Raw genomic sequence first — 26,978 nt, 5'->3', positions numbered from 1 at the left:
CAGGGGTACAGTAAGGAAGTGAGTGGACTTACGTAGTACTGGGAGTCCAGTCTAGGCATGGAGGCTGCTCTGCCATGGCCCTCCAGACCAAAGTAGCCCTCTAAATCAGCACCGTTCTCCACCTGCCTCATCTCCACTGATTCCTGAAACAACACCGTATGCATATAGTTGAGTTGAGGACACCAGAGTGAATGATGGTACGGTGGCTGCTTGCGTAATTCACATCTTTGGTAAATTGTATGTTGGGTTGCAAAACAGTACATTTCCCAAAATTCCCAGCTTCTTCAGAAATCCCGGTCGGAAGATTTTAGGATTTCCTGCTTATTCCCTCCTGATACCAGGAATTTTCCCAACCGGGACTTCTGGAAAATTCAGAAAAGTTACCAGAATTTGCAACAACTAGTTGTGAGTACCAGAGGTTTAACAGTGAACTATGGTACGATGGTTTCTTGCATAATTCCTATCTTTGGTATAATATATGTACTAAGTACCTGAGGTTTGATGGAGTATGGCACGTCCTCTGACTGGCCCCGCTGTAGAGTCCGACTGCTAGTGCTGGACCGCTGACCCTCCTGAGACAGCTGATCTCCTGATACGGACTCTTTCATGGCACTTCTAGGGCTTGGTCTGAGGTCACACACGCAAAACACACACAAACATCGTGAGATATCTATCCGGCTCTGCGACCACCATCCGTGGAGGTCGCACAGCCTGGCCGTCCACCTCCCCAAAACTCCCAACCAACGCCTTCGTGGCTCCTATTCATTTCAATGTGGTGACAGTTGGAGAAATTGGTTGAGCCACGCTGAGATTTCGAAAAGTATGAAAGCCAACGACTCTGATAAGCACTTCACATTGATCACTACTACGTCTACCTGTTTCCTTCCTGCGTGCAGTAGTGTATATGCCATGTATCTATACATTTCTATTGACGAGTGTATCTATACAAAGACTGTATATCTGCTAAGAAAAACATATGGGCGGGCACTCACACTGTGTCACCATTGGTTAGAGAGGTGGTGGCGGGCGGGGGCTCTGGCTGATGCTCTGGTTGTGAAGGGGGCGGGGGCTTGGCAGTGGTGATTGGCGTCTCCTCCTGCATATGTGTCATGGGCATCATGGGGCGGAAGAAGGCTGCACCCTTTTTATTCTGCAGGAGACAGAGAGATTTCTAGTCATCTGGACCTCCCATCAGCTGTTCTCACTAGAATCAAGTAGAGGTAGTGACAAATTCAATGGATGTGGAGCCTATAACGCGTTAATAATTTGTGGATGGAGATAGCCCTCAATGGCGCAGCCCTCAAAGGCGCAGCCCATGCTGTCACAGAAGCAATTATGGCAAAGTTGAGCTCTCTTTTTGTGGCCATATACTACCTTAATTGTCCCTGTGAAGTCCAGTCCCAGTTGCTGTTCCAGTCTCTTGGCCCGGTTCTGCTTGTAGTAGTCAAAGATCATGAGGGCAGCATAGACCTTCCCCACCGTCAGCTCTCGGTTTACAACCGCAAAGGGGCATATGAGCTCATTGAACTCATCAACTGAAAGGAGTGAAGAAAGAAGGTAAAATGAAGAGAGAGTCAGAGGAGAAAAGCACTAGTTGTCTTCTCTCCACAACCACTAGATGGCATTGGAGGAGCAGACAGAATGAGGGAGATTGTACTGTAGTCAGGCTCTGTGTGCGTGTGGGTGTGTGTGTGCGTGTGTGTGTAAATATAACTCCCTCATACACAGAGTAAACTGAAGAGCAGTAGAAAGAGCAGAACGAGAAAACAGTTGAGCCTACAAACTCACTCAAGGGATGACGGGGCTTTGGTGAAGCTCAGTGCTCTGAAGATTATTGCATGTCTTTTTTTGTGTCTCACAGTTCTTTCTCTTCTCTCTCTCTATGGCTCTCTATTTCAGTTTCTCTTTCATGCTCTCTAACACAAACATAAACACGTATGCACCGACACCAAGACACACACACACACACACACACACACACACACACACACACACACACACACACACACACACACACACACACACACACACACACACACACACACACACACACAAACAAACAAACAAACAAACACAGACCACCAGTGTCGCCTACTTTTATATGGTGTGACCAGCAGGTCAACAGTCTTCTGAGGCAGGTTAGGCCAGACTCTGGAGATCTCCTTCCTCAGATCAGCATCACACAGGCGCTGAGCCAGCACCCCTGAGGAGAGACACACTCATATGTCACATCACGTCCATCCACACTTATCAATCAGCAAACACTAAGCAGACTTGGAAACTCTGACCATGGCAATTTGACTGGTAAACACATAGATGCAATTCATTATGACTTGAATGGGGACTCCTTTCTATTCATTCTAGTTCCTTGGTCTCACCCCTACCCATCAGACCTAGCAGGACCGGTTTTTAGGCCGCCACCCTCTCTTTTGAATGATTACATATTATTCTTTATTTCTTTACATAAAAAATATACCACATTTTTTAAATAATATTTCTAACAACTTTTTATTCTATTAATGTTTTACATTGATTTTAATTTCCCCTTTTCCTATCCTATTATTGTGGTTTGAGTGTGTATGTGTGTAAGGGGATTAGGTCAGAGGTCACTGACCAGATGCCAGTTTGATCTCCAGAGCGGTGCGGATGAGAGCCATCAGCGTGGACGTGAAGTGCACCGTATTGTCATCGGCGATGGGCATGTTCATCTTGACCAATCGCTAAGGAGAATAGAAACCATGGTGAGGGGCCCTTTAGAACACCAATTTTAGCACCTGTTACAATCAATTGCTCTTTGGGCAGGTTCTGTGTGCTGCCTGTAGAGTAGTTCCATGTTAACTGATGGAATTGAGACTGACAAGTCCTGCAGAGACTGAGTGTCCTAATAGGGACACCGTACATACAGTGAGAGTGATGTGGACCTTTGACAGCCAGTGGCTTGGATTAGTTTCAGTCCAGCAGACAGAAGAGCTTTCCCAGGAGCACAACAACACAACACAAGACATCCCAGAGAGGAGAGAGAATGTTCAGAGCAACACTCCATGCAAATGGTAATGTGAAAGTCCGACTATGGGTCAAGGTCTGAGATGGACATTGAGAGGGACATGCATAACAAATCAACTGAATGTGCATTAGGACTGCTCAGAACGTGTCAGGGAGTTTCACTCAAAGACTGACAGGAAAGTGACGTAGTAGCGATGTACTAGAAGCCGTGAGCGGTGCGGATGAAGAGTTAGTATTTTTCGGCATTACGTAATGATAGAACCAGTTCACATGTCAACATGCTTCCAAGGCCCTGGAGGAGTATGTTTTAGTGCCGCTATGAAAGAATGAATGGATGAAGCCATATCTGTATTATGGGGACACGCTCCTTCCCCTAGCCTCTTCATTTTTAGGTGGGTGGCAGAGCAGAGAGATAATCTGCATCCCAAATGACACCTTATTCCCTAAATAGTTCATTAAACAGGGAATAATGCCATTTGAGACTCAGTCATAGTGACAGACATGCATGTAGAGCTCCATGAACGGCTAATGGGGAGGAAGGATGAGAATGCACACAAACACATGCATGCTTCGCAGAGGGGAAGACTGGGACGGATGAATCCTATTGTCTTCAAGCCAAGTGGAGGGGAATCGCAGATGAGGCATGTGTGTGTGTGTGTGTGTGTGTGTGTGTGTGTGTGTGTGTGTGTGTATGTGCGTGTGTGTGCAAGCAAGCCTCCCTTGAACTCAAGAGAGCATACTTCCATGCAGGAGCTGTTACAATACAAAAGAAGAGGAGGAGAGGGGGAAGAGGAAAAAGGGTGGAGGGGGGAGATGGGACACCACCTATGCATGCAGGGTCTGACATGTCAGGTCGTGCCCACTAGGGCGAAAGGAAAACCACAGACATGTGAGGCCATCCCACAAACATATAAATACTGTATGTACACATTCTGTCAAAAACATACCCACGCGCGTGCGCACACACACACACACATGCGCACACACACACACAAGCGCGCACACACACACACACACACACACACACACACACACACACACACACACACACACACACACACACACACACACACACACACAGTGGAGTTAAGCAGATAAGAGGAACGAAAAATACCCACAGGGAGGACAAGAAAGGTAATTTAGCAGGGAAGCTCAGCTCATAGCCAAAGCGGAAAATTATGAGTTATAAACAGAGGGTGACAGAGGGACAACAGAGGAGTTATAAACAGAGGGTGACAGAGGGACAACAGAGGAGTTATAAACAGAGGGTGACAGAGGGACAACAGAGGAGTTATAAACAGAGGGTGACAGAGGGACAACAGAGGAGTTATAAACAGAGGGTGACAGAGGGACAACAGAGGAGTTATAAACAGAGGGTGACAGAGGGACAACAGAGGAGTTATAAACAGAGTGTGACAGAGGGACAACAGAGGAGTTATAAACAGAGGGTGACAGAGGGACAACAGAGGAGTTATAAACAGAGTGTGACAGAGGGACAACAGAGGAGTTAGAAACAGAGGGTGACAGAGGGACAACAGAGGAGTTAGAAACAGAGTGTGACAGAGGGACAACAGAAGAGTTATAAACAGAGGGTGACAGAGGGACAACAGAGGAGTTAGAAACAGAGGGTGACAGAGGGACAACAGAAGAGTTATAAACAGAGGGTGACAGAGGGACAACAGAGGAGTTATAAACAGAGGGTGACAGAGGGACAACAGAGGAGTTATAAACAGAGTGTGACAGAGGGACAACAGAGGAGTTATAAACAGAGGGTGACAGAGGGACAACAGAGGAGTTAGAAACAGAGGGTGACAGAGGGACAACAGAGGAGTTATAAACAGAGGGTGACAGAGGGACAACAGAGGAGTTAGAAACAGAGGGTGACAGAGGGACAACAGAGGAGTTATAAACAGAGTGTGACAGAGGGACAACAGAGGAGTTAGAAACAGAGGGTGACAGAGGGACAACAGAGGAGTTATAAACAGAGGGTGACAGAGGGACAACAGAGGAGTTATAAACAGAGGGTGACAGAGGGACAACAGAGGAGTTATAAACAGAGTGTGACAGAGGGACAACAGAAGAGTTATAAACAGAGGGTGACAGAGGGACAACAGAGGAGTTAGAAACAGAGGGTGACAGAGGGACAACAGAGGAGTTATAAACAGAGGGTGACAGAGGGACAACAGAGGAGTTATAAACAGAGGGTGACAGAGTTGCCTCCGTGTTGTTTCCATGCTGCTACGCTGTTTGTGGGTACTTGGCTACCTACCAAACGTTTAGCTTTTTACTATTAATAACCGATTAATCAAACTCTTCATTTCACAACTTTACCAATGTCTTAGTTTTGTCTTCATTCAACTTTTTCATTCAACTTTTTCTCCCCCCGGACGATGTATATGGACATGGATCTGCAGGACCACCACCAGCCAAAGCCAAGTAACATTATGTCTTCTCATTGCAGTCACTGTACTCATAATATGGAGAACTATCTCCTTATGGTGAGGATAGCCAAGTTGCAAGTCCATCTTCAGATGAAATCGTAAGCTAGGGCAATTTAAGTGTAGGAAAGGGTCTGTGCTGCCAGTAAGTACAGGTACAGTAGAGGTGGTAACCCCCCTGCTCAGTCCCCTCAGCCGGACAATTTTCTCACGGCTTCTGGAAAGAAATGCTGTTGCCATGCTCAACCGGTGTCGCTCATTCAGCTGATAGAAACGTTCAACCGGTTTTCCCCATTTAAGCAACGAGTCGGAGTCAGAGTCAGAGCCTTCGATCTCTCCACCACCCGATACGTGGTCTGAGCCTTCGATCTCTCCACCACCCGATACGTGGTCTGAGCCTTCTCAGATCTCTCCACCACCCGATACGTGGTCTGAGCCTTCTCAGATCTCTCCAACACCCGATAGGTGGTCTGAGCCTTCGAAGATCTCTCCACTACCCGATAGGTGGTCTGAGCCTTCTCAGATCTCTCCACCACCTGATACGTGGTCTGAGCCTTCTCAGATCTCTCCACCACCCGATACGTGGTCTGAGCCTTCGAAGATCTCTCCACCACCCGATACGTGGTCTGAGCCTTCGAAGATCTCTCCACCACCCGATACGTGGTCTGAGCCTTCGATCTCTCCACCACCCGATACGTGGTCTGAGCCTTCGATCTCTCCACCACCCGATATGTGGTCTGAGCCTTCTCAGATCTCTCCACCACCCGATACGTGGTCTGAGCCTTCTCAGATCTCTCCACCACCTGATACGTGGTCTGAGCCTTCGAAGACCTCTCCACCACCCGATACGTGGTCTGAGCCTTCGAAGATCTCTCCACCACCCGATACGTGGTCTGAGCCTTCTCAGATCTCTCCACCACCCGATACGTGGTCTGAGCCTTCTCAGATCTCTCCACCACCCGATAGGTGGTCTGAGCCTTCTCATATCTCTCTACCACCCGATATGTGGTCTGAGCCTTTTCAGATCTCTCCACCACCCGATACGTGGTCTGAGCCTTCTCAGATCTCTCCACTACCCGATATGTGCTCTGAGCCTTCTCAGATCTCTCCACCACCCGATACGTGGTCTGAGCCTTCTCAGATCTCTCCACCACCCGATATGTGGTCTGAGCCTTCTCAGATCTCGCCACCACCCGATATGTGGTCTGAGCCTTCTCAGATCTCTCCACCACCCGATATGTGGTCTGAGCCTTCTCAGATCTCTCCACCACCCGATACGTGGTCTGAGCCTCAGATCTCTCCACCACCCGATATGTGGTCTGAGCCTTCTCAGATCTCTCCACCACCCGATACGTGGTCTGAGCCTTCTCAGATCTCTCCACCACCCGATATGTGGTCTGAGCCGCCGAAGCCTCCCACCATTAGCAGCAACAAATTTAAAACCCTAGACATTGGCGACTCCATTACTCATATTAGACTCGCACTTCGTCTTTGTGGATGTTATGACCTCTGACAAATGAATGGTATGTTTCAGTGTTCCTCAAGGTTCTGTTCTAGGGCCACTATTGTTCTCACTTTATATGCTACCTCTTGGTGATGGTATTTGGAAATACAATGTCAATTTTCAATGCTATGCAGACGACACACAGCTGTACATTTCAATGAAACACGTTGAAGCCACAAAACTGCCTACCCTGGAAGTCTGTGTTTCAGACATAAGGAAGTGGATGGTGGCAAAACAGAGATGCTTGTTGTCCCTCTGTCATTCCTCTGTTGTACCAAGAAACAAAGAGACCTGCTGTCAGAGCTGACAATGAATGTTGATGGTTGCACAATCGTCTCAAATAAAACTGTGAAGGACCTTGGCGTTACTCTGGACCCTGATCTCTCTTTAGACAAACATATACACATTTTTCAAGCGTAGCTTTTTTCCACCTTCAGAACATTGCTAAAATCTGAAACGTTTTGCCCAAAAATGATGCAGAAAAGCTAATCCATGCTTTTGTCACTTCAAGATTAGACTACTGCAATGCTCTACTCTCCGGATACCCGGATAAAGCACCAAATAAACTTCTGCTAGTGCTAAATACAGCTGCTATAATCTTGACAAGAACCCAAAGGTTTTATCATATTACTCCAGGCATGGCATTTCTACACATGATTCCTGTTAAGGCTAGGGGTGATTTCAAGGTTTTACTGTTAACCTACAAAAACACTACATGGACTAGTTCTTCCTATCTCTCTGATTTGGTCCTGTCGTACATACCTACACGTACGCTTGGGTCACAAGACGCAGGCCTCCTTTTTGTTGTTCCTAGAATTTCTAAGCAAACAGCTGGAGACAGGGCTTTCTACTTTAGAGCAACACTTTATTGGAAGTCTGCCGATCTCAACTTTTAAGTCTTTACTGAAGACACATCTCTTCAGTGGGTCCTATGATTGAGTGTTTTCTGGCCCAGGGGTGTGAAGGTGAACGGCAAGGCACTGGAGTGACGAACCCCCCTTGCTGGCTCTGCCTCGCTGGCTCCCCTCTCTCCACTGGGATTCTCTGCCTCTGACCCTATTATGGGGGCTCAGTCACTGGCTTGCTCTCCCATGCCATCCCTATGAAGGGCGCATCACATCATGCCAGGCTTTTTTCACCGTACTCAACTTGAATGGGTTGAGTCACTGACGTGATCTTCCTGTCCGGCTTGTGCGGTGGTGAAGGTCTTGGTGGTGTGGGGGCTGTGCTTTGGCAAAGTGGGTGTGGTTATATCCTGCCTGGTTGGCCCTGTCCAGTGTCCCCCAACCCTCCCTGTCTCAGTCCCTAGTATCTATGCTACAATAGTCTATGTGCCTGGGGGCTAGGATTCAGTCTGCTTTATCTGGTGTAATTATCCTGTCTTATCTGGTGTCCTGTGTGATCTCAGGTATTTTCTTTCCCTCCCTCCCTCCCACCCAGAGGACCTGAGCCCTAGGACCACCTGGCCTGATGACTCCTGGTTGTCCCGTCCACCTGGTCGTGCTGCTGATCCAGTTTCTGCTGTTCTGCCTGCGGCTATGGAACCCTGACCTGTTCACCAGACATGCTACATTATCCCAGACCTGCTGTTTCAACCCTCTCTCTCCCCCTCCCTCTTTCTACCGCACCTGCTGTCTCGACCTCTGAATGTTCGGCTATGAAAAGCCAATTGACATTTACTCCTGAGGTGCTGACCTGTTGTGCCCTCTATAACCACTGTGATTATTATTTGACAGTGCTGGTCGACTATGAACATCTTGAAGAACGATCTGGCCTTAATAGCCATGTACTCTTAGAATCTCCACCCGGCACAGCCAAAAGAGGACTGGCCACCCCTCAGAGCCTGGTTCCTCTCTAGGTTTCTTCCTAGGTTCCTGCCTTTCTAGGGAGTTTTTCCTAGCAAGCATGGTTGTAAATCTGCATTGCTTGCCCTTTGGGGTTTTAGGCTGGGTTTCTTTATATGCACTTTGACACAACTGCTGATGTAAAAAGGGCTTTAGAAATAAATGTGACTGATTGAACAGAGGAGTTATAAACAGAGTGTGACAGAGGGACAACAGAAGAGTTATAAACAGAGGGTGACAGAGGGACAACAGAGGAGTTATAAACAGAGTGTGACAGAGGGACAACAGAAGAGTTATAAACAGAGGGTGACAGAGGGACAACAGAGGAGTTAGAAACAGAGGGTGACAGAGGGACAACAGAGGAGTTAGAAACAGAGGGTGACAGAGGGACAACAGAGGAGTTATAAACAGAGGGTGACAGAGGGACAACAGAGGAGTTATAAACAGAGGGTGACAGAGGGACAACAGAGGAGTTATAAACAGAGGGTGACAGAGGGACAACAGAAGAGTTATAAACAGAGGGTGACAGAGGGACAACAGAGGAGTTAGAAACAGAGGGTGACAGAGGGACAACAGAGGAGTTATAAACAGAGGGTGACAGAGGGACAACAGAGGAGTTAGAAACAGAGGGTGACAGAGGGACAACAGAGGAGTTAGAAACAGAGGGTGACAGAGGGACAACAGAGGAGTTATAAACAGAGGGTGACAGAGGGACAACAGAGGAGTTATAAACAGAGGGTGACAGAGGGACAACAGAGGAGTTATAAACAGAGGGTGACAGAGGGACAACAGAGACACACAGGAACCTCTGCGTTCATTAAGGAGGGAGTTGAGCGAGATGCATTTTCCACAACAGCAAAGGAAAGAAAGAAGAAAGTAAAAATGAGATGTAAAAAAAAGGGCTAGCTTCGCTCTCTCTCATTTCTCCCTGTTCATTAATCTCTCTAAAGCAGGAGTTATATTTGGAGACCCCACACACGTCAGATCCAACTAGTCACTTGGCAGACGTTTTTATCCAGGGCACGGCTAGGGCTGTCTTAACCATGATTCATCTAGACAGCTGTGTACACGCTGGAGCCACTCATAGTAAGTACCACACTCAGAGGTAAATGCCATACACAGGGTGTACCTGAGGGCTGAACCAGATTTACCTTGGTCCACAATAAAACCTCCTTAAATACTGCTGCTCAACACAGCCCAGCCCAGCCCATAGAGTATAGATTGGAGAAGAGGGGACAGGTTTATTACTCTACCATATGTCTCAAACTCTTTTTAACCTCATAGTCATTATCCGCTTTTATGTGACAACGGCGGGTTTGGTTAAAACGATAGGAAGAAAAGGTCCTAAGAATGTGTCAGATGATGTCATCAAAGTACAAACAGTGATTTTTCAAAACCTGCGATGTGTTTTTAGCTAACTTCTTGGTAATAGTGTGGCTTGTGTCAACTGTCTGTCTTGATTTCTTCTTAGTTGAACATAATTAAAACATTGTCTAAAAACAAAACAAGTCTAAATGGCCAGACAGAGAAGTGAGCACACTAAACGCCAAAAGCTGAGAGGGAGCAGAAGGCAGAAGAGAATGTCACAAACAGACAGGAAGAGCAACAACGAGGAAAAAACAAGAGCCCAGCAGGAAGTGGCTGTGACAGTCTGACAGAAGCCGGGAGATACAGGACAGGTGGGAGTGAGCGGCAGAAGTGAGAGGGAGAGGAGGGGGAAAGGGTCTACCTTATAGGCGATTCTGGGCGGGCATTTCTTTCCCAAACCTAGCGGAGGGGACATGTGGCGGAGCATCTCGTACATATCAAGGTAGGTCATACGGCCACTTCACAGGGGAAGATGTCACAGGAGACCACAGAGGTCAAAGAGAGGGATGGGGGTATCCAGAGAAGGTTGGAGGAGGACGGAGTTAGAAAGGACCAAAAGAAGACGGTAAAACAGTAGAGAAAACAGCAAAAACAGAAATCTGTGTTATTTTAGATCTCCAGGGCAGTGGATTCCAGGGCGGGATCTCATCCCTGTCCTGCCTAAGACAGGGATGTATCCCAGGATTGGACAGGAGGTGGGTGGGGTGTTTTCCCGGGAATTCCCTGAGGAGAGATGTCGGGATGGCAGGATCATGATGTTGGATTGAGACATGTACAGTATATATTCAGTATGTCAGGGGGAGGTTGTGGCTTCACTGTTCAGATGTCATCTGTTTCTGCATGCTACGAGACATCAGCGGTAACCAAACTGAACGCAGGAAACAATGCACGCAATGCTCATAACCTTTACTTTACTTGGTGTGTGCACTGGTTTAAACAGTCTCTTGGGCCTACTTCGAGAAACCATACAGGCCTACTGCATACAGCATACTGTACTGTATTCAGTATGGTGAAGAAATTACTTGATGGGGAAGCCTGGCCAGTATATCGTAACGAGACCTACATTGTGGCATTGTTTTCCTTTAGTTCCCATGGTTACCCACCAGCCGGTTAGTATGGAAGGTGTATGCTTGTGTGTGGTGGAATCTCTGGCCCTAGGAGTCATTCACAGTCATTCATTTTCCACTTCCACCTCATCCCTTTATGATTAAGGGGTGTGTGGGGTTGCAAACCTTGTAGGCCACCCTATTAGGGCACTTCTTCCCTAAGCCGAGAGGAGGCGAGATAAAACGCAACAATTTGTACATATCCTGATAGCATATCCTTCCGCTGTAAAAGACACAGGTTAAAAGAGGTTAGGACACAAACACCACCATTTCTACTCCTGTGACTTAACATATACATTATATCCTCCATTTTATGCAGTCATGGTCATTGAATAAAGTACACCTGTAGATAACGCAGATATACAAAACATTTGGAACACCGTTTCCTGTATGTTTGATCCACCACCCAAAGACATCAAGCCAACTTGACACAACTGTGGGAAACACCTTCTTAATATTCAGTTGCACTCCCTTTGCCCCTCAGAACAGCCTAAATTCTTTGGGGCATGGACTCTACAAGGTGTTGAAAGCGTTCCACAGGGATGCTGGCCCATGTTGACTCCAATGCTTCACAGAGTTGTGTCAAGTTGGCTGGATGTCTTTGGGTGGTGGACCATTCTTGATACACACGGGAAACGGTTGAGTGTGAAAATTCCAGCAGCGTTGCAGTTCTTGACACACTCAAACCGGTGCGCCTGTCACCTACTACCATACACCGTTCAAAGGCACTGAAATCTTACATCTTGCCCATTCACCCTTTGAATGACACACTTACACAATCTATGTCTCAATTATCTCAAGGCTTAAAACTCCTTCCTCAACCTGTCTCCTCCCCTTAATCGACACTGATTGAAGTGGATTTAACAAGTGACATCATTAAGGGATTATAGCTTTCACCAGGTCAGTCTATGTCATGGAAAGAGCAGGTGTTCTTAATGTTTTGTAAACTCAGTTTATAAATAACAAGCTTACCTATCTATAGTCATACATGACTACATGGTTACTGGGAGGTTATTTGGGACCAGTGGAGGCTGCTGATGGGAGGACGGCTCATAATAATGACTGGAACTGAGCAAATGGAATGGCATCAACCACATGGAAAACATGTGTTTGGCGTATTTGATACCATTCCACCGATTCCGCTCCAGTCATTACCACGAGCCTGGGATGATTCCTCCCCTTAATGGCTGTGTCTAACATCGGAGGGCCACAGGTGATGAGACTGAGCAACAGAGTCTGGATCTATGTCCCAAATGGCACCCTATTCCCTATATAGTGCACTACTTTTGACTAGGGCCCATAGGGAATAGAGTGGCAATTATGACATTTGGGACTTCTCTTCCTGGTGCAAATCAGCCAAACGTTTTATTTTTGCTCTTAAGAGTTCCAGTATTTCTCGATGGTTTCTGGTGAAGACTTTGGGAAGCGGTGGAGACAGATAAAGCTGTGTTGTGTGATTTGAATGACAGACAGAGAGGAGCTTTGGAGCCGCCAGCTTAGTGAGGGGAGCCTAGCGGATGGAGTGTAACCATGGATTTACATGCATCAGTCTGCCTGTGGGGCCCTAGTCGGCACTCCAGGGCCCGTCTTAACGTCACTCAGGAAGTGCCCTCCCTGACGGTCAAACGTCGTCAAACGTCACAGAGTCATCCCACTGGAACTTAGAGACAACTTTGTTGTGTCGGCGACTATTTTCTATACCCCCGACAACCACTGCCACTTCCACCCCTCATCTCCTACCTTCACCTCGTCACCACTGAACCTGAAACTGACGCTGTCTTGACAAAGAGAGAAAATAATCACCTTTAGGAGGATTAATGATACGTACCAGGCAGCAGGGTCGTACTCGGCCCAGACGCGGATAAATTCGTCCAGGTGGTGAGGCCCCAGGATGGAGGCGTCTCTGGTCAGGTACTCAAAGTTATCCATGATGACCGCCACAAACAGGTTGAGCATCTGGAGGGAGAAAGAGGGAGGTGGAGAGGTGGGAGGTAAGAGTTTCAATCGCAGTGGTCAAGTTGTGGTCAACAACATTGTATCACAGCGACAGAGAAGACTCCACTGGCCAACAAGAAGGGACTAACCAATAATAATTGGACCCTTTCATCAGAGTAAGAGAGCGTAGGTGAGCACTGTGTAGGTAACGTGCATGCATATGTGAGGAGATACTGTACGTGACTGTATGCTGAACGGTTATTCATTGCTGATCATTGGTCATTCCTTGGACATTGGACATTCTGAATGGTCATTCATTTGCGATGGCCCATACTGACCAGGAAGGAGCAGAGGAAGATGAAGGAGACAAAGTAGAAGTAAGCAAAGTCACTGCCACACTCCTTCCCTCCAGACCCTGACAGTTTATCACACGGACGGTTACTCAGACACGACAGCATGATCTCATGCCACGCCTCGCCTGTTGCACTCCTGCGACACACACAGAGACACACACGCACACATGGTATATATAAACATATACACATCATTGGAAACTACACAGTAAATCCATCACAAACACCACCATGGGCATAAGGAACTACATGTCTATTTTACTACATTACTTTGCAATATGAAGAACAGACAGATACGTGAGAAAACGTCTAATAGAACAGGAAGAAGATGGAGAATGTGGAGGCATGGCCACCTGAACAGAAGCATCAGAGCCTGAAAGAAGGTCTGGAAGTTGTTGTGGTGGTTGATGGCCGATTCCTCATTCAGCTCAATGTTTCCAAACACCTGAAGGAAGCAGAAAGGGCCGGCGTGGCAGTTAAGAGGGATTCCCTGTTTGCTATCTATGGTTACGTCCCAAATGGGCCCCTATTCCCTATATAGTGAGTGCCTTTTAACCAGAGCTCTATGGGTCCTGGTAGGAAGTAGTGCACTATGTATGGGATATGGTGCCATTTCAAACGCACATACAGTACGTGTGAGTAAGCAATGGGTGAGTGATTTGTATAAGGAAGAGCTAGAGCTGAATGTATCAGCATTTGAAGGATTTGATATGATGTAATGTAATGTTATCTCCCAAAAACACATTAGCCACTTTTGCCAGGAATCAGTATTTTTCTTAAATCGTGCCAGGGTAGGCAGAAGACTGTGTGTGTGTGTGTGTGTGTGTGTGTGTGTGTGTGTGTGTGTGTGTGTGTGTGTGTGTGTGTGTGTGTGTATGTATGTGTGTGTGTGTGGTGTGAAGCATAGAGTACGGAAGGTATAGTGATTATGCTGTATAGCTATCTAGAGATGTTGATAATCTAATAACAAGAGAATCCAAAGGCATGGCGACGTCCTCTATCCTACCCAAATCTACACTTATAGTGTACATCCCAAATGGCACCCTATTCCCAATATAGTGCACTACTTTTGATATTCCCTCTATAGCGCACTACTTTTGACCAGGACCCATGGGGTATGTAGTGCACCGCATAGTGAAAAGCGTGCCATTTGGGAAGCACAGTTAGTCCTGATGATAACAAAGCCAGATAAGCTACTGTTGGTGTTAAGTTTGTCACTAATTATGGGGGGGGGGTATCCTGATCAAGCCCTCCGGGGCACCATAGTCATTAAACAGCATCGCTGATTAAACGACGGCTCTGTTACCAGAAGACATAATTACCATTGATTTACAATGCCATGCTAATCTAGTGGAGGGAACATACCCTCATTGTGCATACAATTCAGCATTTTTACAATTTTGTCTATCACCATGGCTTCCGTTTAAATGAGCAATCAACTCGAAAGGTTGGATCCATATGTTAAAGAGGAGCGTGTGTGTGTGTGGTATTACTCACCTGCATGCCGATGATGGCATAGATGAAGAAGAGCATAGCGATGAGGAGGCAGACGTAAGGTAGGGCCTGGAAATAGAAAACACATACACCCAAGAGGAATTAAAATCCCAGTGAGGTTTAATAGTCTCAATTAGGGGACAGAGCAGCCAACTTTAGCCGCAGAGTTGATTTCCTTATTCACATATGTATATCCCAGACAAGGGACGGGTAAACATTCATTGTAACTAAAGAGCCACCTTTTTACACTGCAGCATCTATCTCTACTTTACTTTACTGACTTTATTGTCCCCATGGGGAATTTTTGTTGCAGTGTCATGTAACCAATAAAAAGAGCCTGCTGGCCTTACTGGGTCGATAGGAACATTAGCCCGAGCTATTTAGGAGGGATATCACACCTGGCACCAATGATTGTCTAGTTCTGTTTTTCCTGACGAGGGGTGCCCTATATCTGCGCCCAGAGGGGAGTAGTTCAAAGTCCGGGTACAGGGAGTGGCTTGGGTCTAAGCCCATGAAAACGATGCGTTTTCATAGGGGCTTAAAATCTCTCATCACCCCACATTTAACCTGCTATCAGATGAACTATTGCTGTCAGTGCCCTTGTTCTCTGTACGACAAAACGTTTATGAGAGGCTCCATAGAACAAACTTCTTTAAGACTCCAAATGAACATCATTATCAATCCAAAGATCCATTATATGAAAGCAACCCAAAACATGTCCTTATTGTATTTCTTTACTTCCGCTTACAGTTCGATGTGCTTACGATTATTGCAACATAATGAATAGGCCTAACATTCATTCATTTGATCAGATGAATAGCATGTTATTCTCAACTCTAAGAGGTCAGGGGTCAGTGACTCACCTTGAAGGACTGGACAAAGGTCCACAGCAGGATGCGGATGGTATAGCCCTGCCTCAATAGCTTGATGAGCCTGGCCGCCCTGAAAAGCCTCAGGAAACTCAGGTTGATCAGCTTGTCCTGCAGGAGGAGACACAAACCGTAACATTCATACTGGTCCTGGAACAGATCTGGGTTACACTAAGAATGGCTGAGGTTAGCAAAGGGGCTCCGTGAAGCAGATCCATTTTCTGTGAAGTGAAGAGTGTCTACCTATCCATTTATGTAACTGCTTCAAGTAATCGAATAACTATTGCACCACATAACATACAAGGATTAAGGAAAAAGTTAGGACCAAGACCAAAAGATAGACTGGCCACCAAGGGAACAGTCAAAAGCAGCGGGAACAAGAAAAGTCACTTACCGTCTAGAGCGGCCCATAGTGTCAGAGAGGAGGCAGAGGTTGGCAGAGTGATGGCAAAGGGCAGGCGCCAGTAAAATCATAGCAGAAGATGGAAACACAGCAACAGAAAGAGAGAAAAAACAGAGAGAGAGAGAGAGAAGACAAAGACTGACAGTGACGTGGAGAGAAATCCTACAAAAAAAGAGACTTCTTCCACAAAGAGCGTTAAACAGTAAAACGGACTACTCCAATCCACTTTAGTGCTACTGTGCTGCAATCTACACAGAGGCTTTTCCTGATCCCCATTTCAAACTCTACCTGCCACTTCTGTCTGTCCCCAGCTCCATACTAATCCATCCAGCATGAGACACTGAGTACTCAGTCCCGGCAGGAAGCTCTCAGCTATCCCCATCAGCTCTCTAGGAGGATCTGCTGTTGACTTCAACTGATTACCTCACCACCAGTACTGTAACTGGGTTAAACCTTGTGAAATGACTTTCCATTGAAAACATCCTCCTTCAAGGAGTAAAGTTGTGAGGGAAGTCATACAGGCAGGACAGCATATAGGAGTATCTCTTTTTGGCTGATGTCTTTACATATAAGAAGTTGAATGGGCACATTGTACTGTAGCAGCTCTTACAGAAAGTAAGATACTACATAGGGACATGGTAGCAGAACTTACCTTAATCTCTGTGACCAAGATGTCCGTGATACTCCCCAAAACTGTCACAAAGTCAAACACGTTCCAGGCTGCCTTCAGGTAATTCTGCAAACAGGGGAAGAGAGAGAAGAGAGAGAGAGAGAGAGAGAGAGGGAGAGAGAGAGAGGGAGAGAGAGAAGGATAAAGAGGGTTTATTGTAATTAGTACCAAACCCTTGCTCTTCAAATGCTTTTCTCTCAGGCCACTCTCTACAGAGCATGTCTTCTTAGCTCCTCAAATGAGGCGACGTTTAATGAGTTGGTCTGAGTTTCATTAAAGGGCCGTCCATCTATAGCCTACAGTGTGTCACTAACTCGCTGACACGCACAAACAGGCTTACACTCCCACACAGTCCTACAAACTAGGGATGCGCATTGGGCCTTTTTTGACTGTTCGAGTACTCTCATTATTATTTTTCGAGTACTCAAGTACTCCAATAATTAAAAAAGCTATTTTTAGAATAAGGGTGGCAATGGAAGAAAAAAATTGCGCAATTATCTACATGCCAACAGTGAGCAACAATGCCTAATTCATCATAACCTTTTACAGGTAACAAATCCTAATTGCAATAAAAACAAAAAAGTGCCGTTTAAGATTAATTTATTGAAACTGTAATATCAACTTGTTATATTAAACTCAACAAAAATATAAAACGCAACACGTTAAGTGTTGGTCCCATGTTTCATGAGCTGAAATAAAAGATACCAGAAATGTTCCATACGTACAACAAGCTTATTTCTCTCAAATGTACATCCCTGTCAGTGAGCATTTCTACCTTGCCAAGATATTTCATCCACCTGGACGGCCCTTTAATGAAATTCAAACCAACTCATTAAAAGCTGCCTCAAATGCCTATTTCACGTATAATCTGTGACACTGCATGGGGATGAATTATTTCCAGAACATCTGTTTGGAGAGTATGCCTAGGCTTAATGATTCTGATGAAAATACACTCTGTCTTTATCAAACTAATGTTTCTGCATATTGTCAGCGTGGAACGTGTTCATGTTTAGGGTAATAGCCTGGGCTAACCAATTCTAAATGTCACTAGCAGTTCGCAAAGTAGGCTCGTCACTAACGTTAGTTACTACAAGCACAAAGTCATAAACCCTGATGGTATCTATAATTTTGCTACTTAAAATCTTAAAATCTTAAAAAATCTGACTTACCCTGACCTTAACCACACTGTTAACATTAAGCTTAAACCAAAAATGTAGACTAAAAAGCAAATGTTTGTTTTCATGGATTTTTACGATATAGACAATTCGACTTTGTGGCTGTGGTAACTAGTGACAACCGCAATGTCGCCAATAAACGGAAAATAACACAATTATTCCAAAACTGTAGCTCAGTGTTGGAACACATACGGTATTTCCCTACTTCTGTCAACCAGTCCTTTTAGAATTTGTGATAAAACTGTCTTCCGTCCAAGGAATGTAGCTCGTGTATCCCATTAGTTAGATCCGTTTCTATAGGAATTTATTTCTGTAGGAAGCGGTCGGGACACTATTGAGTGAGTGAGACATGGAGGGAAAAGGGAATTTAGGGAGCAAAACTGTGATGCTTGGCTTGGTTTATTTTTTTGTTGTGTCCACCAAATGCACAAGTACAAATTGAACAGTCAGATCAAATGAATGCTGTCTTCAAGATAACATTTAGACCAAATAGTTTTACAGTATTTGAAGAAGAAAAAAATATCTCTGGTTAAAGATCGAGTTTTGTCCTCAAGTTAGAGAACTCAAGCACTCAATTACTCCTGCCTATCCCCATGTAAGGTGCAAACACCACACCCCTCCCCACACACTCAGATGCTTCCAAACAGTGGCACAGACATCCTAATCTGTCAGGTGGCATGGCAGTGAGCGTATGCTCCTCCTGGGGAACACAACGATTAGAGAAGCCAAGGTTTAAAATGGACGAGGCTCCTGGAGAGAGAGAGAGAGAGAGAGAGAGAAAGAGAGAGAGAGAGAGAGAGAGAGAGAGAGAGAAAGAAAGGCAGAAAGAGAGAGGGAGAGAAAGAGAGCGAGAGAGCGGGGAGGCAGGCCCATCCGTCTGTACTAAGTGCTGAACAGGTGGAGGTAAGCGGTGTGTGAGAAAAGCCATTTAATACATGAGCCTGGTAAGTGGGGATGAAGCTGGAGATGAAATGCCTCGCTGAGGGACCAGACGGCCCGGCGCTGCCTGGGATATTTATCCCTCCCTCCCTCCCTCCCACACCTCTGCTTTACCTTCCCACCCTCATCCTCTCATCTGAAGCTGTTGCGTCATCCCCAACACACACACACGCATGCATGCTCGGGTCATGCACACACACAGCTCTCCCCCCGTGGCTCTTGCTAAAGGCTTGCCAGCTTACCCTCATCCTATTCCCCCTCCCCTTTTCCTCAAAATGTCCCACATCCATCAACACCCAAAGTCTACCAACGTTCTCACAAAGGCTCGCTCTTTATCACTCTGTCCCGACGTCCCCCTTTTTCTATCTCTGCCTCTCTGTTTCTCTCTCTTTCCAACCTTGCACTCTTAGCAAAAAGGGTTCCAAAATGGTTCTTCGGCTGTCCCCATCCAGGTAGAACCATTTTGGGTTCCATGTAAAAACCCTCTGAGGAAAGGGTTCTACTTGGAATCAAAAGGGTTCTACTGTACCTGGCACCAACATAGGTTCTTCAAAGGGTTCTCCTATGGGGACAGCCAAATAACCCTTTTAGGTTCTAGATAGCACCTTTTTTGTGTGTGGTACTCCAACCAGAGTTATCTATTTTTCCCAAAAAGGACACCTTTAGTGATTCCAAAGTAGTCTACACCCTATCTTCCCAAATGCTTGGATAGACAGTGACCATTTCCAGCTGTGTATGGAGCGATGCTGTCACGACTTCCGCCGAAGTCGACCCCTCTCCTTGTTCGGGCGGCATTCGGCGGTCGACGTCACCGGCTTACTAGTCACCACCGATCTATGTTTCCCTGTTCGTTTTGTTTTGTCTTAATTATTACACACCTGTTTTCTATTCCCTGATTATGTTCCTTATTCAACCCTCTGGCTTCCCTTTCTGTCTTTTCCGTGATTGTTCATGTTTAAACAGGTGTGTAATAATTAAGACAAAACAAAACGAACAGGGAAACATAGATCGGTGGTGACTAGTAAGCCGGTGGCGTCGACCGCCAAACGCCGCCCGAACAAGGAGAGGGGCCGACTTCGGCGGAAGTCGTGACAGATGCAGGCTCACCAGTGGTCCAAAGGCGATGATCTTGAGGATGCACTCCAGTGTGAAGAGAGCTGTGAACACGATGTTCAGGTACTTCAGCATGGCCTCGTACAGCTCCGGAGCCCCGTGAAACTGAGGGCAGAGGTCAGGAAGACGTCAGAGGTCAACTTTCACTCCCACTGAACATGAGTGAAATGATAATGGGCATGCCCATTTCCAATGTCCTACAGACATACTGTACCATTGCAATACTTGTGAAAGTGATCCTTCCCCTCTTTCCTCATCTTTCTGTCAATCTGTCACACGCACACGCACACACACCTATAGTACACAAGTCCGGGTGGCCACTTGATAAATTGTTCAGCAGTCTTGTGGGTAGAAGCTGTTAAGGAGCCTTTTGGTCCTAGACTTGGCGCTCCGGTACTGTAGATCCTGGATGTCAGGAATCTTGGCCCCAGTGATGTACTGGGCCGTACGCACTACCCTCCGGAGCGCCTTACGGTCAAATGCCGAGCAGTTGCCATACCAGGCGGTGATGCAACCAGTCAGGATCCTCTCAATGGTGAAGCTGTAGAACTTCTTGAGGATCTGGGGACCCATGCCAAACCTTTTCAGTCTCCTGAGGGGGAAAAGGTGTTGTCGTGCCCTCTTCACAACTGTCTTGGTGTGTTTGGACTATGATAGTTTGTTGGTGATGTGGACACCAAGGAACTTGAAACTCTCGACCCACTCCACTTCAGCCCCGTCTATGTTAATTGGGGCCTGTTCGGCCCTCCTTTTCCTGTAGTCCACGATCAGCTCCTTTGTCTTTCTTACATTGAGGGAGAGGTTGTTGTCCTGGCACCACACTTCCAGGTCTCTGACCTCCTCCCTATAGGCTGTCTCATTGTTGTTGGTGATCAGGCCTACCACTGTTGTGTCTTCAGCAAACTTAATGATGGTGTTGGAGTCGTGCTTGGACACGCAGTTGTGAGTGAACAGGCAGTACAGGAGGGGACTAAGCATGCACCCCTGAGGGGCCCCAGTAAAGGTGACATGCTGGTAGAAATGAGGTAAAATGGATTTAAGTTTGCCTGCAATAATGTCCCCGGCCACTAGGAGCGCCACTTCTGTATGTACATTTTTTCTTGTTTGCTTATGGACTTATGCCACTCGTTGAATGCGGTCTTAGTGCCAGCATCAGTTTGTGGTGGTAAATAGATAGCTACAAATAATATAGATGAGAACTCTCTTGGTACTGTAGGTAGTGTGGTCTACAGCTTATCATGAGGTATTCTACCTCAGGCGAGCAATACCTTGAGACATCTTTAATATTAGACATTGCACACCAGCAGTTACTGACAAATAGACACATACCCCGGTCCCTCATTTTACTAGACGTAGCTGCTCTGTCCTGCCAATGCACGGAGAAGCCAGCCAGCTCTATATTATCCGTGTCGCCATTCGGCCACATCTCGGCGAAACATAAGATATTACAGTTTTCAAGGTCCCGTTGGTAGGATAGTTTAATCGTTGATCGTCCAGTTTGTTTTCCTATGATTGCACGTTGGCCAATAATACAGAGGGAAGTGGTGATTTACCCATTCGTCTGTGAATTCTTACAAGGCACCTCGCCCTCCTCCCCCTTTTTCTCCATCTTTTCTTCACGCGCATGACAGGGATTTGGGCCTTGTCTCGACAAAGCAGTATATCCTTCGTGTCAGACTCATTAAAGAAGTTATCCCGCTCAAGGTAGACATTTTCCCTTACAACAGATCGAGGATCAGATTTCAGAACCACCAAATATCAGCGCCCCTGGTGTGTGGGAGGCGTCACTGACCTTCATCATCAGCACCACAGTGTTCAGTGCGATCATGGTCATGATGGAGTACTCAAAGGGCGGCGACACCACAAACTGCCACATCTTATACTGGAACGACTGCTTGTCTGCTGGCATGTAGCGCGTCAGAGGCTTGGCGTTGATGGCAAAGTCGATACAAGCTCTCTGTGTTGGAGGTGGGAGGGACAGAGGGACGGAGGGAGACAAAGAGGGATGAGGCAGGATAGAGCGAGGGAGGGAACAAAGTACATAAAAAAACATTATAAGATTATCTTAGAAGTATCTTATGTAAGAGTTTGTGAAACTCACTCATCTCCCTAATCAGATCTGATATTGTTCAAACCCTGATAATTAGTATAAAAAAAAGCAAAACATAAAGTAACAACTAAGGCTACAAAATTCCGGGAACTTTGAAGAAATCCACTTTCTTTTTTTTTTCAATCAGGAGTTTGGGAATTTTGCAACCCTAGTAAGGACCAAGGTACAATCAAATTAAAAACATCAAAACTAACGTCCCACAGGCTCTGGCCTGCATCCCAACAGTTTCCAGACGTGTTTAATATCTTGACACAAGGTAGCAAAACCAGTCTCTCTGATCACTCGCCAGTAGTTTACCAACCTGAAGCACAGAATCTGTGTCCCAAGTGGCACCCTATTCCCTTTATAGTGCACCATACATGGAATAGGGTGCCATTTGAGACACACTAAGTGAAACTCTCTATGATGTAGGAAATAGAGAGAGCTGGATGGACTACACTGGGCTGGTTGCTTCACAGGTGTGTTGCTGTTCTTTTGTGTTGATGTGTTTTGAGGGAAAAAACAGGCTAGCAAGGAAATCAGCTGAAATAAGTCCACAGGTGCTGTGACAGGTGTTGAGAGATCCAACACTGGGCCGGTTTCAACAGAGGACTGGCAGGAATGACTTGGCCTTGTATTAACAACTGTCTGTGCAAGTTGAATCAAAAAGTACCTTTTGGGTACCAGGCAACTAGGTTTGAGTGTTTGTGTGTGTGTATGTGTGTGTGTTTTTCTCTCCATGTGTGTGTGTTTGTGTGTATGTGGTGTCTTTCTCTCTCTGTGTGTGATTGCGTGTGTTCAGACAGCATATTGTCCCTCGTTCTTCTCCAGACTACACTCTGACATGGCCTTGTCTCCCTGCTCCTGGAAGGTGTGTGTGTGTGTGTGTTTGTGTACCTCGTTCTTCTCCAGACTACACTCTGACATGGCCTTGTCTCCCTGTTCCTGGAAGGTGATAATGATGAGAGCCACAAAGATGTTGACGAAGAAGAAGGGAAAGACCACAAAGTAGACCACATAGAAGATAGAGGTCTCCATACGGAAGCCTGGGCTGGGACCCTGGTCCTCATAGGTGGCATCCACAGAATGCTTTAGGACCCTGGAGAGAACAGGCAAACACAGAGGCATTTATTTATATGTGAAAAGGGGCAGGGTAAATGTGGCCCTAGTGGCTGAACTTGTGTCAGTTTCGCATTTTTCACACTAATGGTTAGGGTTAGGATTGGGGGAGGGGAAGCTGATCCTAGAACCATATCTAGAGGAAACTTCACCCCAGGTCTACACAAACATGAGACAATGCCAATTACACTGAACTAAGAAGACAAACATGCAACTATTGTGCATATGTTAAGTAATGTACAGTGCTTTAGTATACAGCAATATTGGGTGTCTAAGACAATTTCCCTCTGGAGGACATTACAGTTTATCCTATCCTAACAGCTTAATTGTTATAGCCAATACAGATGGAAGCCAAGGGAGGGCACATACAGTGCCTTCAGAAAGTATTCATGCCCCTTGACCTATTCCACATTTTGTTGTGTTGTCAATTTTTTCCCACCCATCTACACACAATATGGCATAATGACAAAGTGATTTTCTTTTTTTTGCAAATGTATTGGAAATGAAATGCAGAAATCTTCTATATACATAAGTATTTACACTCCTGAGTCAATACATGTTAGAATCACCTTTGGTAGCGATTACAGCTGTGAGTCTTTCTGGGTAAGTATCTAAGAGCTTCGCACACCTTGATTGTGCAATATTTGCGCATTCTTCTTCTTAAAATTCTTCAAGCTCTGTCAAGATGTTTGTTTATCATTGCTAGACAGCCATTTTCAAGTCTTGCCATAGATTGTCAAGATGATTTTAAGCCAAAACTGTAACTAGCCCACTCAGGAACATTGAATATTGTCTTGGTAAGCAAGACAATGGCCTTGTGTTTTAGGTTTGGTTATTGTCTTGTTGAAATGTGAATTTGTCTCACGGTGTCTGTTGGAAAGCAGACTGATCCAGGTTTTCCGTTAGGATTTTGCCTGTACTTAGCACTGTTGCGTTAATTTTTATTTTTAGAAATGTCCCTTGTCCTTGCCCGTGAGAAGCATACCCATAACATGATGCAGCTACCACCATGATTGAAAATAGTGATGTGTTGTGTTGGATTTGCCCCAAACGTAACGCTTTGTATTCAGGACATAAAGCTAATTTCTTTGCCATTTTACTTTAGTGCATTATTGCTTGCATGTTTTGGAATATTTGCATTCTGTAAGGATTTCTTCTTTTCACTCTGCCATTTTGGTTAGTTTTGTGGAGTAACTACAATGTTGTTGAACCATCCTCAGTTTTCTCCTATCACAACCATTCAACTATGTAACTGTTAAAAAGTCACTGTTGGCCTTCCTTCCTCTGCAGCAACTGAGTTAGGAAGGACGCCTGTATCTTGTAGTGACTGGGTGGATTGATCCACCATCCATAGTGTAATTAACAACTTCACCATGCTCAAAGGGATATTCAATGTCTGCTTATTCTTATGTCCCCTTCTTTGTGAGGCAACGGAAAACTTCCTTGGTCTTTGTGGTTGAATCAGTGTTTGAAATTCACTGCTCGACTGAGGAACCTTACAGATAATTCTATGTGTGGGATACAGAGATGAGGTAGTCATTCAAAAATCATGTTAAACACTATTATTGCACACAGAGTGAGTCCATGCAACTTACTATGTGACTTGTTAAGCAAATATTTACTCCTGAACTTATTTAGGCTTGCCAAAACAAAGTGGTTGAACACTTACTGACTCAAGACATTTCATAATTTTTTATTAATTTGTAAAAAATTATAAAAAAATAATTCCACTTTGACATTATGGGGTATTGTGTGTAGGCCAGTGACACACAATCTAAATGTAATTTTTTATTAAATTTAGGCTGTAACACAACAAAATGTGAAAAAAGTCAAGGGGTGTAAATACTTTCTGAAGGCACTGATAAGGATATGAATTGTACAAGCATGTTGTGAAATAAAATTCTATACATTTACTGGAACAAAGCATGTCCAACATTGATCTGTCACCTCCCATAATTGAGTACAGCAGGGAGTATTATTATAAAGCATGGAATAATAGAATGTTCTCCAGGTTCACCATTTTATTTCACAACATGCTTGTACAACACATACTGTATCCTTATCAGTGACTTCAGAAAGAATTTATACCTCTTGACTATTCCACATTTTGTTACAGCCTTATTCTAAAATTGATGAAATAATTTTTTTCACTCATTAATCAACAAACAATACCTCATAATGACAAAGCATTTTTGATAATTTATAAAAAAATTAAACTGAAATATTACATTTACATAAGTATTCAGACCCTTTACTCAGTACTTTGTTGAAGCACCTTTGGCAGCGATTATAGCATTGAGTCGTCTTGGGTATGAAGCTACAAGCTTGGCACATCTGTATTCGGGGAGTTTCTCCCACTCTTCTCTGCAGATCCTCTCAAGCTCTGTCAGGTTGGATGGGGAGCGTAGCGGCACAGCTATTTTCAGGTCTCTCCAGAGATGTTCGATCGGGTTCAATCGGCCACTCAACAACATTCAGAGACTTGTCCCGAAGCCACTCCTGCGTTGTCTTGGCTGTGTGCTTAGGGTCGTTGTCCTGTTGGATTGTTAACCTTAGTGCCAGTCTGAGGTCCTGAGCACTCTGGAGCAGGTTTTCATCAAGGATCTCTCTGTCTGTACTTTTCTCTGTTCATCTTTCCCTCGATCCTAACTAGTCTCACAGTTCCTGCCACTGAAAAACATTCCCACAGTATGATGCTGCCACCACCATGCTTCACCGTAGGGATGGTGCCAGGTTTCCTCCAGACATGACCCTTGGCATTCAGGCCAAAGAGTTCAATCTTGGTTTTATCAGAGCAGAGAATCATGTTTCTCATGGTTTGAGAGTTTTACGTGCCTTTTGGCAAACTCCAATCGGGCTGTCATGTGCCTTTTACTGAGGAGTGGCTTCCATCTGGCCACTATACCATAAAGGCCTGATTGGTGGAGTGCTGCAGGGATGGTTGTCCTTCTGGAAGGTGCTCCCATCTCCACAGGGGAACTCTAGAGCACTGTCAGAGTGACCATCGGGTTCTTGGTCACCTCCCTGACCAAGGCCCTTCTCCACCGACTGCTCAGTTTGGCCGGGCAGTCAGCTCTAGGAAGTCTTGGTGGTTCCAAATTTCTTCCATTTAAGAATGATGGAGGCCACTGTGTTCTTGGAGACCTTTAATGCAGCAGACACTTTTTGGTACCCTTCGCCTCGATGCAATCCTGTCTCGGCGCTCTACGGACAATTCCTTCAACCTCATGGTTTGGTTTTATCTCTGACATGCACTGTGAACTGTGGGACCTAATATATACAGGTATGTGCCTTTCCAAATCATGTCCAATCAATTTAATTTACCACCGGTGGACTCCAATCAAGTTGTAGAATCATCTCAAGGATGATCAATGGAAAAAGGATGCACCTGAGCTCAATTTGAGTCTCATAGCAAAGGGTTAAAAATTACATTTGCTCAAAATTCTTAGTAAGTACAATTATTTATTTTTTCTCTCAACATTTGATTTGAGTTCAAGCAACTCAATTTTCTTTAGGTAATATCACATATAAAGTATAATTTGTTTAGGCAGAGGTT

The 26,978-nt window shown here is 45.4% G+C and overlaps 1 protein-coding gene across 13 annotated transcripts in view; it reads right to left on the bottom strand.

Annotated features, from left to right (window-relative positions):
* cacna1bb (calcium channel, voltage-dependent, N type, alpha 1B subunit, b) overlaps window positions 1–26,978 on the bottom strand; it is a 210,060-nt gene that overhangs the window by 24,134 nt on the left and 158,948 nt on the right. For 7 of the 13 annotated variants that reach the window (XM_029769129.1, XM_029769138.1, XM_029769132.1 and 4 more), the window contains 17 exons: window positions 23,201–23,402; window positions 22,007–22,171; window positions 20,209–20,319; window positions 16,970–17,053; window positions 16,309–16,311; window positions 15,909–16,025; window positions 15,049–15,114; window positions 13,905–13,996; window positions 13,537–13,687; window positions 13,092–13,219; window positions 10,519–10,615; window positions 2,615–2,720; window positions 2,096–2,203; window positions 1,375–1,535; window positions 993–1,150; window positions 492–627; window positions 33–143 (listed from right to left, as the gene is read on the bottom strand). In XM_029769129.1, coding sequence (XP_029624989.1) covers window positions 33–143; window positions 492–627; window positions 993–1,150; window positions 1,375–1,535; window positions 2,096–2,203; window positions 2,615–2,720; window positions 10,519–10,615; window positions 13,092–13,219; window positions 13,537–13,687; window positions 13,905–13,996; window positions 15,049–15,114; window positions 15,909–16,025; window positions 16,309–16,311; window positions 16,970–17,053; window positions 20,209–20,319; window positions 22,007–22,171; window positions 23,201–23,402 — 1,996 coding nt within the window. Of the gene's footprint in view, window positions 1–32; window positions 144–491; window positions 628–992; window positions 1,151–1,374; window positions 1,536–2,095; window positions 2,204–2,614; window positions 2,721–10,518; window positions 10,616–11,389; window positions 11,487–13,091; window positions 13,220–13,536; window positions 13,688–13,904; window positions 13,997–15,048; window positions 15,115–15,908; window positions 16,026–16,308; window positions 16,312–16,969; window positions 17,054–20,208; window positions 20,320–22,006; window positions 22,172–23,200; window positions 23,403–26,978 lie in introns of all 13 variants that reach the window. The other 6 variants (XM_029769131.1, XM_029769133.1, XM_029769142.1 and 3 more) reach the window with 3 other exon arrangements.

The sequence above is a fragment of the Salmo trutta genome, chromosome 12 (genome assembly GCF_901001165.1).
Source record: "Salmo trutta chromosome 12, fSalTru1.1, whole genome shotgun sequence".
Classification (NCBI taxonomy): domain Eukaryota; kingdom Metazoa; phylum Chordata; class Actinopteri; order Salmoniformes; family Salmonidae; genus Salmo; species Salmo trutta.
The sequence above is the reverse complement of the archived record's forward strand: the minus strand, read 5'-3'. Positions and strand labels throughout refer to the sequence as shown.